The 17,050-nt window shown below is 43.9% G+C and overlaps 1 protein-coding gene across 3 annotated transcripts in view; it reads right to left on the minus strand.

Annotated features, from left to right (window-relative positions):
• The window catches only part of ELP1 (elongator acetyltransferase complex subunit 1), a 28,673-nt gene that overhangs the window by 2,871 nt on the left and 8,752 nt on the right, over nucleotides 1-17,050 (minus strand). The window contains exons 10-32 of one of the 3 annotated variants that reach the window (XM_061468752.1): nucleotides 16,477-16,707; nucleotides 16,029-16,199; nucleotides 15,288-15,387; nucleotides 14,609-14,791; nucleotides 13,724-13,830; nucleotides 13,124-13,227; nucleotides 12,243-12,296; nucleotides 12,036-12,141; nucleotides 11,180-11,295; nucleotides 10,392-10,465; nucleotides 9,688-9,766; nucleotides 9,372-9,451; nucleotides 8,301-8,441; nucleotides 7,670-7,755; nucleotides 6,974-7,122; nucleotides 6,098-6,221; nucleotides 5,543-5,640; nucleotides 4,192-4,393; nucleotides 3,443-3,504; nucleotides 2,883-2,945; nucleotides 2,704-2,764; nucleotides 1,888-2,001; nucleotides 1,124-1,235 (exon numbers count right to left, since the gene is read on the minus strand). In XM_061468752.1, coding sequence (XP_061324736.1) covers nucleotides 1,124-1,235; nucleotides 1,888-2,001; nucleotides 2,704-2,764; nucleotides 2,883-2,945; nucleotides 3,443-3,504; nucleotides 4,192-4,393; nucleotides 5,543-5,640; nucleotides 6,098-6,221; nucleotides 6,974-7,122; nucleotides 7,670-7,755; nucleotides 8,301-8,441; nucleotides 9,372-9,451; nucleotides 9,688-9,766; nucleotides 10,392-10,465; nucleotides 11,180-11,295; nucleotides 12,036-12,141; nucleotides 12,243-12,296; nucleotides 13,124-13,227; nucleotides 13,724-13,830; nucleotides 14,609-14,791; nucleotides 15,288-15,387; nucleotides 16,029-16,199; nucleotides 16,477-16,707 — 2,617 coding nt within the window. The remainder of the gene's footprint in view (nucleotides 1-1,123; nucleotides 1,236-1,887; nucleotides 2,002-2,703; nucleotides 2,765-2,882; nucleotides 2,946-3,442; nucleotides 3,505-4,191; nucleotides 4,394-5,542; nucleotides 5,641-6,097; nucleotides 6,222-6,973; nucleotides 7,123-7,669; nucleotides 7,756-8,300; nucleotides 8,442-9,371; nucleotides 9,452-9,687; nucleotides 9,767-10,391; nucleotides 10,466-11,179; nucleotides 11,296-12,035; nucleotides 12,142-12,242; nucleotides 12,297-13,123; nucleotides 13,228-13,723; nucleotides 13,831-14,608; nucleotides 14,792-15,287; nucleotides 15,388-16,028; nucleotides 16,200-16,476; nucleotides 16,708-17,050) is intronic. The other 2 variants (XM_061468750.1, XM_061468751.1) reach the window with 2 other exon arrangements.

A 17,050-nucleotide genomic window follows, 5' to 3' on the forward strand; every position in this document is an offset into this window, starting at 1 on the left:
GAACATTAACTTGAGTAACAAGTTACTTATTACTCTCTCCCAATGTCAGGAAACTGCATGTAAACTTATATACCTTTATGTTAATGTTTCCATTGCTACTCAACCAATATCCTTTGTGGTGTGAATCACAAGTAGTTGGGCTGTTTCTTTACTACAAAAAGGACTGATCTATGTTCTAGCAAAGTTAAAGCACTGCTCTAAGCACAAAGCAGAGTAAATTGTTTGGCAGTAGTCACTATCAGGCAAAGCTGAGCTCTATTTAAAACTGTTTGGTGCCAGAGTCCATGCCTGCCTGTGCACATTTTCGTTTCTGCTATCTCCACAAACTAGGCACTGATACAGCTCAGCTCCTGGCCATTCTCACAGGAAAGCAATTTCTAATCATAGGCCAGTATTAGTTGCATGATATCCCTAAATGATCAAAACGCTCTGACACAGGTGTGCTGAATGCAGGTTGTGTTCTGCTCCTGTTATCTGGGACAAGTGTCCTAAGCAGCTCAGTTTTCCACAGCTGTATTGCTCCATGTTTCAGCTACGGAATTCAGAAGCAGTCTCACAGACTACAGCAGCCCCTAGCACACCCTACCCCACACTGCAGCTCACATTCTTAGGAGCACTCAAAAGCAACACAGACACCCACTGTGGGAAGACATTGGCATGATTATTTAGTAGTAATTCCCACCCATTAAAGCAGAAAAACTAGGGCAAAGAGCACAGGCCATGTGCATGAGCTGTTAATGTTTGAGGTACTCTGCCCATATTCTGTGTCAAGCTTCCTGCAGCCAGCTATTCTGGCAACATGCCCAACACAGAGCCAGCTCCAGCCCAGAGTCTGTGTTTACAGCTCCTCTGCTGGCCACTCAGTTCCTGTTGCACTAAGTAGCTTCTGCCATTTTCTGCTCTCTCCCTCCCAACAAGAGCCAAAATAACCACAAAATGCCTGTAATTAATGCAGGTTCAAGGCATGGCAGGGGGGCTGGAATGGGATGATCTTAAGGTCCTTTCCAATCCTAACTATTCTATGATTCTACGCACAGCTGCGAGGAGAAGCCTGCCAAGCATGAGCAAGCTGCCCTCCCAAATACCAGCGCAGCTACTACCTAATTTGAAAGCAGACACTTACACTGATATCCTTGAATTGCTGTGTGAATATCTGCTGTTCATGTCACTGGCTGTCACAACACTGCTCGTTTCAGAGAAAAGATCCAATTTTGGGCAATTTGGCGTTTCATAATCTGCAAAACATGTTAGCAACCATCACAGTATCAAAAAGAATTAGTTATTCCAAGCTTTGTCTCTGGGTAATGTGGTTTGTTGGAAGAGCAGCTGGTGTAGATTCATTCTACCTGCTGGCCTTACAGTTCTCAAACCCACTCAGCTAGCATGCAAGAGAAAAAGCAACTGTGCTATTTAATATCACAGTCCCTGTTGGGGCCTGTAATATTGAAAAGCACAATCAGAAGGATGACAATGTCACTGCAGCAAATCTGGACCAGGACAAAGCATTCTGCTTTCAGAACACTTCTCTAAGCCTGCAGGAGCTGTCGGTGAATGTATCTGGTAGGTACTCAGCACAAAGGACATGCTGAGCGCTGCCTGACCCAGCCAAGCTGACACTGTGGCAACAAGGCTGAACTGAAGAGCTCTCAGGTGCATTTTGATCCCATGGAGCCGTGACACAGCACTGAGAATAAAGCTGTCTTTACAGAATATGCAAGGTCAAACAATAACAAGTCCAACTATGGCGTGAAGAGGGGTGAGGAGAATGCTATTCTACTACTGTAGATACCAACACAGGTACAAGAGAGTACAGCTCCACCAGGGCAAATGGAAAAGATGATCACAGTTACTTCTGCAGGAGAAAGTGGTATGCATTTCAATACCTACCCTGCAGGCTCTCACAGGTTTTCTCCTTCAGCTCTCGGACCACCTGCAGGCGACTCTTATGGCGAAGAAATGCTGTCTTCTGAGAATATAGGAAGATCAGCTGACTCTTCTGAGCTGCTCAGTAAGAAAATCAGAACATGAACATGTGTGCAAGAAAACCAGAAAAATGTTATTTTTTACACAAGAAGTTTGAAGGAGCATAGTCCTTTGGCAAGCTCGGAAGTCAGGTGCAAAGCACACAAAACGACTGAAGGGGAAGGAAATTCAAAGGTTGTAATATAGGAGCCCACCAAACAAGATGCACCTAGATGCAGAGTGAATTAGTCTGACAGACAAGCATTTTCTAGAATAAAAATGTGTTTCTGATATAAGGAGAGCTGAAAGATCTACATCTAAAACTCTTTATGTCAATTAGGTTTGAATCAGAGGAAATCTTTTAAACAATACTCGTAAAAGTTTATAGGACTGCTGGCCCTTTTTTTCAGTTCATGGCTCTAGTGCTACATGTGCTCTGGAGTAAGGACTATCCTGCTTGTTTATGGGCATGCAGACCATGACGCCTTTGCAGTTTGTGACTGTGAGGTCTTGAAAAGCTTAGAAGGAGCTTGACTAAGCTGAAAAGAGGACACGACACTGCTCGGTTTCAAGCTGCATTGCGGAGAGCCAAATGCAGCTAAGTGGGCAGTGCCAAGCAGAATCAAAGCATCCTTCCGTACGGCTTTCAGTACTGGAGTGCTGTGACTTCCCACAGACCCAGTAAAGACCTTCTTCAGCCTCTGTAGCACAGACAAGTCTCAGGTTCTTGCACAGATTCACCTTCCAGAATAGCAGGTTTGAAGTTGGTCTCCAAGATATCCAGTCTGCCATACTTGTGAATCTAGATCAGGGAAAGGAAACAAGGTATTACTTAAGGATCTAACCCAGACCCCACCCCTCTGTTCTTGCATTCTGAAGAAATATTTTCACTCTGGTTCTTGTGCTCTGAAAGGCCTTACCAGTCTTAAAGCCTCTTCCCAGAGAGCCCCTTCTAAGAGCAGGAGAAGAGCCTCCTCATAGTCCTAGAAGGATAAAGGAACCATGTACTGCTACTGATGCTAATACACGTTCAGGTAGCACCTACTCAAATGCACATTCCTACACAGCAGTATCATTGTTAGGACAGGAAAACAGTACTCACTACTGTGTCAGGTACTCTCAAGTGGTAACATGAGGAAAAACCCCAACCAACCAAAACCCCCAAACCCAAAAAACAAAGTTACTTCTCCTAAAACCATGGGAAATCCCTCTGGAACTCTGTGTTCATTACTCCAGCCCTCATGCTTCAGCTTTCTAAGACAAAACCTTTTCATACCAAAGCTTTATGAAGGAGAAACTCAGGGACATTGCATCCAGGACCACTCTACTTACTGCAGCACCTGGGGCTGCTCTGACCTCCTCAAAACAGCTCACGGCACAGATGATTTTGCTGTCACCATGCATGGAGTCATGTGTGGCCCAGAAAAACAGAGAAAACACAGAGGGTATTACTGGACACAGACAGGAGCGTGATTATTACCTCAGTGTACTGCTCGAGGAGTATGGCAGCCTCTGCATGTTTTCTCTGTTCAACCAGTTTTCCTACAAGAAAAGACTGAGTTCAGCATTTCAGAAGCAGCTGTACTTTGTGCCACAAAACTACAAAGCAGAGGAAAATCCCACTCAGCGAGGCACTTTCTACCTGCTCACACACTTAATCTGCTAGGGAAAAGAATGGCTGCCTGATGTCAAGAATTCATTAACTTGAACATAATCAGTCAGCTGCTGGTGAAATTGCTGGTGCATGTCCCTCAAGGCCAGCTGGAGACAGTTTTCCTCTCAGTCTGAGACAGAAACAGTGAAGTGGAGGGCATCAGGATGTAAATCTCTCCTAAGAGCTCCAGTGTATTTTGTTCTTGCTATCTGCAGGGAGCACTTTGCCCCCTTTCTGAGGTTAACCAAGGAGGCAATGTGGAATAGCAGCTCAGGAACTGGCTACACGGGAAAAGTGCAAGAAGCAGTTGGCATGGGGCAGCCAAGAAGACCACAGCTTAGCTTGGCAACTCCTGGGTGCCTACCAACTCAGCTCCAACTTCTTTTTGCTCTTTTGAGTAACAAAGGTGATATGCAATGACACAAAGCCTTGGGAAATGTAGGATTTTCATTCTCCCCTAAAGAAAAAAGCTGCTGCAGACCAAGGTTTTCATTAAATTTTAGGAAAAATCAAACGGAACCAAAAATAACAGCAGCCAGTTTTGCTCTGCACACTTACATCTCCTCAAGGCCTACCTGCCATGCTCCGTGCCAGGCTGGACAGCATATCCTTTGTGTAACCAAGCCGTGTTGCCATGCACAGGGCTTGCTGCCAGCTGCCACTGTCCTGAAAAGCATCAAGTGCTTTTGCAAAGATTCCAGCACGAGCAAATATCAGTGCAGCCTGTTCATATAGCTGCTTCTGAACCAAGTACTCCCCATACGCATCACTGATATCCTGCAAGAAAGGGACAAAAGAGAAATGTGAAATCAGCTGTGGAGTCAGCAGTTCTCCATTAGTATAAATTAAGTGTCCACCAAAAATTGCTTATTTCCCCCTTCTCTCAAGGAACATCCCGGCACAATGTTCCTACCCATTTCAAACTTCGTATGAAGCCAAGGGCTGATGATTAGCACATTGAGACATTTCACAGAGCTAAAGCAAGAGGCATGGAGAGGTATCTAACTCTTCAAGCCAAAAGCTGGGTAAACTGCATACTGCAGGAAATCAGCCCCTTCTTCCCCATTCATGTGAATGGTCTTTGTTAGAATGTCTCTCTGAACCAGCTTACTCCAGGAGTCAAACAATGGCACAAGGGAGGATGCAAGCCCTGCAACTCTATAGGCACAGGCTGCTGTGTATTAATATCCTGAGCTTCACTATGCTATTCAAACCGCACAGTCTCCATCAAGAACGGGTGGGTGGATTTGACTGGAAAAATACAAAAGGAATAAAGTAGGACTCCCAACAGGTCAGAGTCAGGAACAGACCTCCCTTATGAGGAAAGTCCCTTCTGCTTTCACCATGCTGCAAATAGACAAAGAGTTTCTGTACTTCCCCTCTTACTTCTTCCTCTACTTCTTTTACAAAGGCTTGTGTGTTGTGTATTCACAATACCTGAATTAAATTATATTAAATGCATTCATTTACATTTTACCTCAGCCTTGGACAAGCTACAGTAATGCACAGAAACCAATACAGGACACACTACAAGCTCTCAATCACTCTTCAGAATACTTTAAGGATAACAAAGTGTGTCCAGACAATCTACAAGCGCCAGACAGAAAGTGGGTCTCACAAGGGTCAATGCAAGAAGAAAAGTCTGCGGTTACACAAATTCTTCAGCACACCCTAAGATGTGCAGCAGAAACCAGACACCTAGGTGCTCTCCTGGTCACTGGATCACAGAGGTAACAGACATTCCTTCAATAACCAGACCTCACAGGGTCAGCGCTGAGCGTAATTCCTGCTATCATCTCAGAGGAAAACCTGAACACAAAGCAGCTGCTGCCTCATCCCTGCCCTCACTCAAGGTGCCGAAGACAGGCAAACACACGTGTGAGAGAGTAAAAAGCTTGCACACTGCAGCGTAACATGCTTACACACCTTGTACTCCTGAGTGCTAGGGGGGTACAGCTTCAAGGCTTCACAATACTGATTCTGATCCTTCACCAAATTCAAAAATTCAGAGAAGTGTTCAGGACCTGAAGAAAATATTTATTTTTCATAGCAATAAAAGAGAAAGCACACAATTCTCATGGCTTCCAGCCAGCCCGAGTTCATTGCATCAAGAAGCATCTAGAGGTGTTTGGAAGAGCACAAAAGAACCTATTCTACTATTGTAAAATAAAGGTGTTCACTTCCTTGAGGTTTGCTCCACTTCTGCCAGCGATATTAACTGGAGATAAGTCACCTACAACAGGAGCAAACAAGACTTGTGCTTCATGATCACAAAGCAGTAAACTTTCTCACTCCTCTCTCCCTGCACCATCGCATACTACACAAACAGGCAGCAGAAGTTAACCATGCGCTAAGAGAAGGGAAGATGACCTTGTACGACCTTCCTCTTTCTTCTGCTATTTCCCCCAAAAGACTCTTCAAAATGGAAATGTTCCACTGCAGAATTTCTCCTTAGAGATAGTGCATATGTAGAACACCTACCACATTTGCTGAGATGCTCAAGAGCTTTTGTGTATCTCTTTAAGTATTTGTCTATTGTATATCGCTGATAATTTGTTTCCATCTTCCGGAGGGTATTTAAGAAGGGCAAGTACTCTTTTGGGTCCTGCAAAGAATAATGAAAACTGCAGTTGAACTAGTCTCGCAAGATCCTTATTTGCCCGCATCGTCACCAACAGAGTCCCGTATTTGAAATCGTATAGTACACTAAAAAGGCCATCTCAAAGCATCAGTTCAGCGTATGTACTCTTGCCAAGAATGACTAACTTAAATTACCAGGTTCCCAAAAGGATTTCAGCTATCATTATGTATAAATTTGCAGCTGTAAAACTGACCAATTTCCCTCACTACAGGGAATCCATTATCATGAATAGAGTGTTTTAACTGACTTGACAGTAGGCTCTGCTATAACGCTAAGAAACTCCGAAGATTCTGATGGGTATTTCCATGCAGAGATTTGAAATTATACCTGCTGGAAGATAAAACATTATTATAATGGCCACCACCAAATAAGAAAGAATGAAGAGTACAGAACTGGGAATGTAAGGTATGCAGTCACAATACTTCAGACCACAGCTGCTCCCTTCTTCTAAGCTATATTGCTGTGCTGGTCTAGAAGAGTCCTATTTCACCTTGAACAAAAGCAGCTTTCCAAAGCTGTGCTCAGGATATATTAAGGGACAGCAGAGACATATCACCTTCACAGCATCATCCCATGCACACACAGGACTTCTGAGCAAATGGAACCTTGCCTGGGTGAAGAGCTATGACCATCAAAACACATGGGTTAATCCAGAGATTATAAAGAACTTTTAGGAAAGCAGAAAAATGGTTCCTTGGCTGGAACCGTAAGAAGACCTTTTGAGACTTTTCTGCCACCATGATGACTAAATCAAAGTCGTATGTCCCCAGTGAATAATCATACAATTCATTCACATCAACAAGGAAAAGTAGGTACTTCAGTGCTTCTTCTGCACTCACGGCTTTGACATCTGGAGTATTATTTTCTGTAACAAGATAAAAAAGCACCATCAGCAGCAGAACCCCACTCTGAGGGTGTGGACGCACAGTCAAGCACATTCTTGACACCAGATAGGGACCATCAAACCAACAGCTCTTTCTGTCTTGCAGGAGGGGTTACTTTGCCTTTCCTGGGAAACTTCAAGGACTAGCCCAAGCACAGTGACTTGTTAAGTGTTCAGCAGTGACAAGTCAGAAGTGTCAGCACAGAATAAAAGCAAAATATGCCAGCTTGAGACAGCAGAACCCAGAATGGGAACCTCCTTTTCCATGCTGAGAGAACTAGAGTTCTGACGGGAAAGAGGAAACAACTGTCTGCTGACATACTTGGGTAAAAGGATGAGCTCTGAGGGCATGACCATCAGTGTATATGCTGCTTCTCCATTAACACACAGCTAGCTTCAAGTAAGTTTCTGTTTTTTGGCTGATTCCATGAACACCCTCCTTAAAATAATTCTCAGTGTGAACAATGCTAACAATGAAAGCTCCTGCAAACCACCCACTTTCAAAACTTTTGAGTTCCTGATACAACACCTCGAAGATCATGAACTTTCTGGAGAGCAATTTCCAGTTCTGGAGGACTTTTCTTTACGTGTGCTGTCAGTATTGATAGGCAGTATCTGAAGGAAACAGAAGCAGTAAACATAAAAAAAAAAATGAGAATGCAGAAGCACTGCTTATTCTTATTTTAGGACAGTTTATGCAAGTCCTGGTCTGCATTTTATTAAAAAAAACACAAACAAAACCAAACCCACAGCAATACTACTCAGGTTTTTCAATATTTTTAAAGGAAGGCAGGAAAAATGGCAAGAGAACTGTATATACAAGAATGGTTTTTCTACTCAGCATGTCCCCCCAAACATGTCACAAGACTGGTGGTGTTTCGAGTAGAATGAACTTCCTTACCATGCCAGCCAGCATAATGGAGAACACCTCTCTCCAAAAGCTCGGATAGCCGGACACAGTCTTCCAAATCAAATTAGGCATTAAAATGGTCTTTCTTTTATAAAAGGAAAGCTTTCTAGAAGGCTATTTCCACTTTCATGTATTTCACACATATTATTTCAAAATAGCTTTCCCAGCTAAGGTGATGCTTTGTTTTCCGAAAGTTTCCAAAGAGAAATCTCTCTAATGGTTCCTTTATGTACAATAAGAATATACTCACTTCTGAGGGTCAATGTTTTCCATGGCAACTCTCATCACATCACATATAAGGTTTACTTTTTTCTGATCAGGATGCTGGTGTGATTGAGCCTTACTGCTACCATTCAGAGACGGGTACATAGTCTTTGTGAAATCTTCTTCTCTAAATAAAAGCAGATTAACATGAATACCAGCACGGTCCATCACTTACCCCAGCACAAAGGCAGTAACATTAAGAAACACAAATGTATGCAGAAAATAACTACACAACAAAACAGATCATATGTCATTCAGTACTGACACACAACCTGCCACACTACCAGAAAACTCTACAGCATCTGTCAGCCATCCCAAGTGATTCTCAGCCAAGACAGGCATTGAGAAAAAACAACCAAAAAGAAAGAAAAACAAAAAAACAAACTGGTCAGAACAACTACGTTAGTTGGACAAAAAACAGAAAGCAAGATCTTCAAGATGCAGCTGTCTCTACAAAACCCACTGGGGACATCCTGAGCACTTCTGAAAATTAAAACATTTGCTTTTATTTCTCAACAACGACTTAAGGTCAGGTCAAAATTTAAAATACAGCAAAATAGCTAAGTGATAGTTCCAGCTCCTAAAATTTATTTACTTCAGCAAGCTTGAAAAGTCCTGAAATGATCAATGTGCTATTGCCTCTTGCCACTCAACCTTGGAGAAAGAAGTCAGGGGACCTAATTTGGGAATCTAAGCAAGTATCTTGGCCTCAGACTTCAGATAAGCAGTACTGTCTTGCTCCTGTTTATGAGGCAACAAAACTTTTTTATGTTCACATTTATCCCAGTACAGTTATAATCAGAAGACAAGTCAAAACTGTCAGATGATGTACTAATTCTTTGCTGGAAATATCTACTGGCTGTTTGCAAGCTGGAATTCCCCAAAAGACACACTCACTGTCCCTGAAACTACTGAGCTTGCTTGAGTCTTTATGACCCAACATTCTATGTTTCTGGCTGACTCCTTACACCCACACTGAAGAGCTGCCAGCATTTTGACAAAATGATATACTGCCACTGATTATATGCATGCTTCCATTTGAGAGAATTATACTCACTTCAGCTCTGTGAAAAACAAGTTGATGTAGTTCACAGTATCAATCTGCCTGACGAAGTTTTCCGCATTTTCCAGAAATACCTGAAACAAACAAGAATGTTACTACTGTTATTTTGAAAAAGTACATTAAGACCTTCTCTGAATGTACAAGGAAATACTAAATCTGATCTGCCTGCATGAGGATGCAGCAGTGCAGAGCAGCCATTTCTTCTGAAAGCAGAAATGACAGCACCACCTACTTGTTTGAGCCCACTCTTCAGTATCAATGGATTCCAGGCTAGACAGATATTGAAAACAACAGAACGGGGTATACATGCCTTGGGATTGTGGTCATAGAGAAGATTGAGGTTGATTCGCAGCTTTCTCATACTCTGAAAAGCTTCCCTGAACATAAGCCTGGGGGAATGAGTCAAGAAGGATAATTAAGACAGTGGATAGGTGCAATATCTGCAAATAAAGGCAACTGACTGGTGGTAAGCACTGATCCCCTGGGGAAGGAACAGCCTAGGCAATAACCCATAAAGATTGCCTTCCAGAAAAAAAAAAAATGTGCAAGGTCAATCCTGTTCATTGCCAGCCTCTGCAGTGGGACAGACCAGCACACCAGGAAGCAGTGCAGGTTTTACATTATTTATTTCCTCTCTTAAAACAGCAAACATTTTCATCTAATGGACCTACTTCTGTTTCAGAAAAGCTTCAGTGTAAATCAATTAAACAAAATATGAAAACCAGCAAGCTCTGTCATGTAGTGACTGAAGTATCTGGATAATGGAGCAGATGAAGATTTCTGCTATCCACACAGACTCAGTACACTTATAAGCCCAGTGGTGAAGTGAGAGGCACTTGGGGCTGCTGAAAGCTGCATTTCCAGCTGGTAGTGTCAGAAAGTTTCATTCTCATTGACAGCCAATTTCTTTGAATTTAGCCTCCCTCCCTTCTCCAGCACAACACAACCAGGCCAGCCAGCCTCTAACAGCTCATACCGGGGGAAGGAAGACCATACTACACCAGTGCCATTTACCTGTCTAACCACTTCCGAATCTGTGCAAGAACCAGAGCTCGGTGGTGAACAGTCTCCAGATTTCCTCTTGGCATCTACAAGACAAAATCCATGCAATTAATAACGTGTAGCATTACACTGAAGGCAAAGGAGGACTAGTCAATCTTCTAGGCCTGTCTGACACTTCCAGATGCATGGACCTGTTCACTTAAAAAAACATGCAATTTCAATGAGTGTGGAAAAATACCTGAAAATTCTCTCAGCTCAGAAACAGTCCTTTCTCAGGAGCCTGGACTCCACTCTATCAGGCAAGAACCAGAGCAACCTGATCAAGCTTTTAGGTTAGACCTGCTTTCAGGAAGTTGGGCTGCACACCTCCAGCCATGTTTTTCAAATGCCATCCTTCTCCATTCTTGCATCTTTGTTGGTTCTGAAGAGTGAGCTCTGCACTTCAGAAAAACTTAGTGCCAAGACTAATAGAGGGCTGCTAGCAAACACAGCAAGTACTAGGAGGTGTGTCTGAGATTCACCATGAGGTATGCATTGTGAGTGCCACAATATGTAACATTATGCTACCTCAGCCATTAGGAATTTGAACAGATCTTCCCACTTATTCCCAGCTGCCTGTGCTGAACCTAACTCCCACAGGCATGCCCCAAATCCCTCCACAGCTGGAGATTTGTGAGGTGCTGTGCTGTAGCAGTATAGGGTAGCAGTTCTGTAGCACTACACATTGTTTGCAGGTTGGCCAGTTGCCCACTGAGAGCCTCACTAGGGTCCCTGACAGCAGACGTGGGCAGAGCACTGACCTGGAGCACAACCTTTGTGTCCTGGGGCACAACGGTGATGATACGGGAACCTCGCTCCACCTTGCGCAGGGTCTCACTGTTGCGTGCCGCAGCACTGCTCAGGCCAGCCTGAAGGGCTGAAGACAGCATATTTATCAGCATACATGGCACACTGCAGCATAGTGCCCCAGTCAGGCTTTCCTATGTGGCCCAGCAAGGTCATACTGGACACACTGAGTCAATAATATGCCAGTGATCTTCAACGGTTCCAGAGAGGAAGACAACCTCTTTGTCCTTAGTTCAGCTCTGCGGTACACAAAGTAGAATACAGAGGACATACAGGAGATACATTCTCTATACCCTACTTTGTCATACAGGACATTATGTCCTCTATACAACAGGATCACAAAGCTCAACAGATGAAAGTGCACTGAAAGATGTATAGGCCCAGTAAGTTGTCACCCTGCCTTTCTCAGGGTCCTCATACCTATTACAGCCAGATGCCACCAGAAACTCTTTCTACTGGGATCCTTTCTCTACCACACACCTGCAATACTGCACAGCCCTTTTTTTTCCTGGACTTGGAGTGGAGGGAAAGAATGCAGGGCTAAGCTGTTGAAAACGGTGAAGGGCTAACAACTACAGGACAAATCCTGCTCTCTGGGAAGGACATATGACATACAAAGTTAGTTCCCTGTGCTCCTTGCTCTGTAGTAGATTCCTGAAAGCAGCTTTCTTCTTCCATCTCTTAAGCAGTTGTTCTGAGTGACCCAAATACAGCAGGTAGCAGGTCTGGATGTGAAAAACAGGGACTTCCTGTGGTTCCCAGACAATGGCCATGAGCTGCCAGCAGCAGGCAGCCACACCTGGCATTTACCTTTCAGTGGCATGTTCTTCAAGCAGAAGCACTGACAGGTGTGGGAGTTTGTGGTCACCAACAAAAACTCATTGTATGTTGCAAATGATGTGATGTTGGAAGCCACCTGTAGAAACATGATGAAGTTTATCACTGTATGGAGTGGAACAGGAAAGCTGCATTTGGCAGAGGAAAAGGGGATACAATGAGAAGCAAACACTTTGGTACCTCAGTATCATTAACAATAAACCGGCATCGATCTGTGAGGCCCAAGATCACTTCCTGTAAATAAAAAAAGATGACAAATATAAGCTGTTTCACAACCTCCAGGGTTTCACAACACTGACAAGCACTGAAGTGCCCTACAGTTAGATACCAAGTACCCCATGTGAATTACTTGGAGTAGCTGGACAAGAAGTTATGCAGGCTCTATTTCAGGAGCACTTACTTAAGTGTCTTTAAACACTTCTTGCTGGAAACCCAGCTTCCTTTACGCTGTAACAGAAACTGCACAGTAATAAAATAGAAGCAGAAACCACACCAGATAATTTACGTTTTTTATTCAGCAGCATTTGCTCCAAAATACCAAAATAAAAGCAGTAGTTCAGAGCAAAGCAACTCCATACAGCATTCACCTGGATGCATGCTGAAGAACAGAAACTCGAACTGCCAGAAAAGAGCTAGCTGTTCCTTAAGCTGCTGTAACTATCAAGAAACCATCTACAATAGGAAAGACCAGTAGAAGGAAAGATGCAGTAACTCAATGCAGCCATATTTGCTAGTAGTGTACATTCAGGTAAGGCGGAACAAAATGCTGTTTCCAAAACAGTGGAGCAGTGATTACTGGAAATTGGAAATCTGAAATTTATCACTCTTCAATGACATTATTAATTTTATTCATAGAATATGCAGATTCTATGTGTTCTGAGATTCTGATGTGTTGCAGGTATTAAATGCCACACATCAGAAATGCTCTACAAGACAAGGAAAGGTACGCCCTCACCTCTGCATAGGGTCTTACAAAGAATGCTGTTAGGAGAGGGTCATGGTGCACATATGATATAAAGAAAACTGAATAGGGGATTTAGTCTGCTCACAGTCTTACTTACTTCACCACCGATCCTTGTGATAGACGTCTGCATGCAAGGGTAGGGGAACTGAACAGCATAGCCACTGCTAGTCCTCCAGGGCTCAAGGACCGGAGCAGAAGCCTCTGAAGAGCAAAGAAGATCACAGAGTTTCCCAGGCAACTGAAGATTCAAACATTACAATCACATGGCATGTATCTGAAGAAAACCAGAGCTGGAAATAAGCTACATTATCTGACAGAGAGGAGGACGGCTGACACAAAAGGTGTCTAGGACACAGCAGAGAAGGTGGTAGCTTCTAGGAGCTTAGCACCTTTTTCCTCTGTGAAACAAGAGAGAAGTGCCAATGATGTGGCAGTCAGTCAACACTTCTGAAATCACTAAACCAATCACATTCCTCTCAATCAAAGTCTGAACTATTATTCTCAACTACACTAACTGCTTTCTGACACAAATCACTAATTTTGGCCCATTTCTGGAAGCAAACAGAGCATGAAAGGCAGGACCGACTATCAGCAAGAATCATCTACGTCCCTGAAAGTCAAATCATCTCATTAAACCTCTTGAGAAGTATGTAATAACTACACCTCAGACCAGGTAGTTTAATAGGGCCCAGCTCACCCCAGAGGTATTTCAGGATCTGTCCATCAGCCAGCTGCAGAGCTACAGTTTTGGTTGCTGGGCTGCAGCACAGGCTGATCACTTCTCCATCTACAGGCACAGACAACCTAGAGCAAGACACAAAAGACACAGATCAGTCACAGGAGATATACTTGATACCTAGATAGTGAATTTTTTATGGCCTGACTGAAGAATACACACCTCCGGCATGGACAGATAACGACTTTCTGCAGTCTTGTCATGCCTATATCAGCTAACATTGGCAATACAGAGCACCAGCAACTCCAGCCAACAGGCATTTGCCTAACTGTGCAGTCACTGCATACTTAAAGCACTCTGCAGAGCCCACACTTCTTTGTTCCGCTTCACAGTTTGTATGCAAATCAGCCTGTTTTTGCTGTGCCAGTTCTGCAGCAAGCAATTCACAAGATCCCTTTGGGAAACCCTGGGTGGCTTCCTTTTGTGATCTAGTTTTAGTTTAACTGACTCCACAAAGCCCAGCAGGTGAGGAGAAGGAAGACAGGAGTAACAAGGGCTACCAGTCCCCTTCCTGACCTTGAAAACGGTGAGCATAGGGTAGAATGGAGGAATTCAGTCCCTCCTCCCACCCCAAGGGCCTGGAATTCATACAAGGAACAGAGCTATCCTGTATAGACACAGGCATGCTAGCATACAGCCTCCTGTCAGGCTGGGTGTAGACATTAGGACTACATACAAGTGCTAAACAGGGGGCAGCTTCATGAGCTGTTTGATTCTTTTGCAGGAAGAGTCAAATTCCCCAACCCACAGCCTCCAGGCTCCATGTCTACTGAGAGGCTTAATTCCTTCTAGACACTGCTCAGAGGTACTCTCAGACTTCACCCACAATTGTCAGATCTCTAGTACCGTAAACTGAGGCGCTGCTGTTCAGCTACAGTCTTGTGAGGCACTTCAGTCAGATGGTGAAGGACAGACTGAGCAGCATGCTGGCCCTGACCAACCACCAGGAAGCTGTCATCTGGCAGCCAGGTGAGAAATCGGAGGCCCAGAGGATTCATCACTTCATTGTTGTTGCTGCCCACATCAACTCTGTCACAAAATAAGAGAGACTGGGAAGCAAATAGAATCTGATTTCCATAGGCCACCTCACTGCAGAAGTGAAGGTCTTTCTAGGCACAGCATGGCTGTTCAGACACAGGATGGCTAGGAAGGCTCCAGTACACAAACACAGTCAGCAAACGCATGAACCCTGACACAGGCTAGGCTGGAGATGGAAGGATGAGACACAGGGAACCCCACAATACCAAGAGCATCAGGTACAGGAAAGGCTACTTCAGTGCTGTCACTGACAGTCACTGCTCCCACTAGACCAAGAGCTCAGACAAGAGCGCTTCTCAGGATAAAGTGCCTACTGTGCTGCCCAATCCTTAGCAGTAGTTGCAGCCAGTGTCAGCACAATGAAACCATGTTATCTGACCACCTCTTCAGTATCTTGAGACAAATGGTCAGATCTAAGACCTCTAAAACATATGGCCAGGTTCTATCTTTTTCTCTCCACTACAGCTATACTAGAGTTCTGTATTACCTGTGGGTTTTATCCAGGTATGGCGTTTCTACTGCTGCTTTAAATCCATTTCCACCCACAGCTCCAAACCTGACACTGAGGTCACTCATTGTGCTTTGTCCTAGCAAACACAGAACAAAGCAGAGTTTAGAGATCCTGCAAACAAAGCCCCTTCCATTTTCATTCTTATCAAAAGAAGATGCTTCAGGTAACTACAGAAGTCAGAAAACAGCATCCCTCCATGCACAGCCATCACCTAATCCTCATTAACACTTACCCTGAGGAACACAGTTACCTCGGAATGTCACATTACAAAACTCAAGAGACATCAGGAAATGTCTTGAATATTACATTTTACATAGGACTGTTTTGGGAAGTGCTAGATGCATCAGACAGACCCTGGGTAGCCATTTCAAGACATGTCCAGTGCCAACCAGCAGCAAGCCATCAGCACAGATTACATAAAATACTGCTTGCTGCACTTTACCCAAGCCAAAACTAGGCAGGGAGATATTACCAGCATAAGCACATAGCTAAGTGCTGAATGATTCCTTCTCACGCAGCCGGTGTACCACCAAAATGGTCCTGTGTCACACAAAAGTACTGGAGATTAAAGAATGGAGCTTGAACCCACAGATTAACCAGATGTATCTCGCTCCTTATGACTGAAGGTTTGAGTGACCATCACCCTACTAGTCCTCCAAGCTGATGCTTTCAGGAACAGAGGGTTTCCTTTAATAAGACAGCGCAACATGCTCTCACCATATCTGTACACAGAGATCTTGTTATCAGCATCCAGGACAGCCATGTCTCCACTATGTTTGGGATCTGTGTGAAATGCAACTTGATTAACTGCCTGTTGGAGCTGGAGCTCATAGGTACACATGGGTGGAGGCACCACAGCATGCTGGAATGCTGTGACAAGCACTTTATCTGTGGAAGAGAAAAAAATAAGCCAAGATGTAATCCAGCTCAAATGTTAGTGAGGCTCTTCTTAGGTTTTTTATTGAAAGTAGGAACAATGTTATTGGAAACAGAGCTGTAGTTAATTCCATTGAACCACCTCTGAAGCTTTCAGCAATGTTAGTGAAATGACCCTCACTAACAGCTTTGTAGAAACAGCAGCTAACAGAAGAACTACCATAATCCCATCCAAAAGGCTAAGCCACTTCTTTTGACCTTAGAGCAAACAAGCAGTCCCACTGCTCACCTCCATCTATGACAGCCACATTTGCCATGTCCTGGCTATTCTCCCCTATACCACGGTCTATGGTCCAGTGCCAGTCATAGAAGAGGTAATGCCAACCCTTGCAGAGTACATGCAGTCTATACAGGTTTTCTCGATCCCACAGCAGCGACACCAACCGATTCTCCTCCAAGCTACCAAAATGTAGACTTTGCTTCAGGTACCAGTGGTAGTTCCCTGTGGTCCACAGCTGAACTACATAAAAACAAATGGTTACTACAGACTGCTACTTGAGACCCATCTCGAGCCCACACCACCACCACTGCTCTTCAAGGGGTGAGTTAAGTGCAACAAAAATAGTAGTTCAACCCACGAGTTGTGCCATAAAACACGCAGCATAAGAAAACTTAGCAAGAGACTACCTGCAAAAGAGCCAGTGCTAGAATTCTTTGAGCTTCCCTTGTGAGAAGGCATGCATGGTTTATGAAGGGCTCACACCTTTACAATTCCGTTAATAAAGCGCAATAAAGATGCTTCGAGCTCAGTCTAAATTACCAGTTCTTCCTGTGCTGCATATGGGTCTCAAAGCTGGAGGTAA

The sequence above is a fragment of the Pezoporus flaviventris genome, unplaced genomic scaffold (genome assembly GCF_033815535.1).
Source record: "Pezoporus flaviventris isolate CSIRO_AGI_PZ_B2104156 unplaced genomic scaffold, CSIRO_AGI_Pfla_v1 ptg000050l, whole genome shotgun sequence".
In the NCBI taxonomy this organism is placed as follows: Eukaryota; Metazoa; Chordata; class Aves; order Psittaciformes; family Psittacidae; genus Pezoporus; species Pezoporus flaviventris.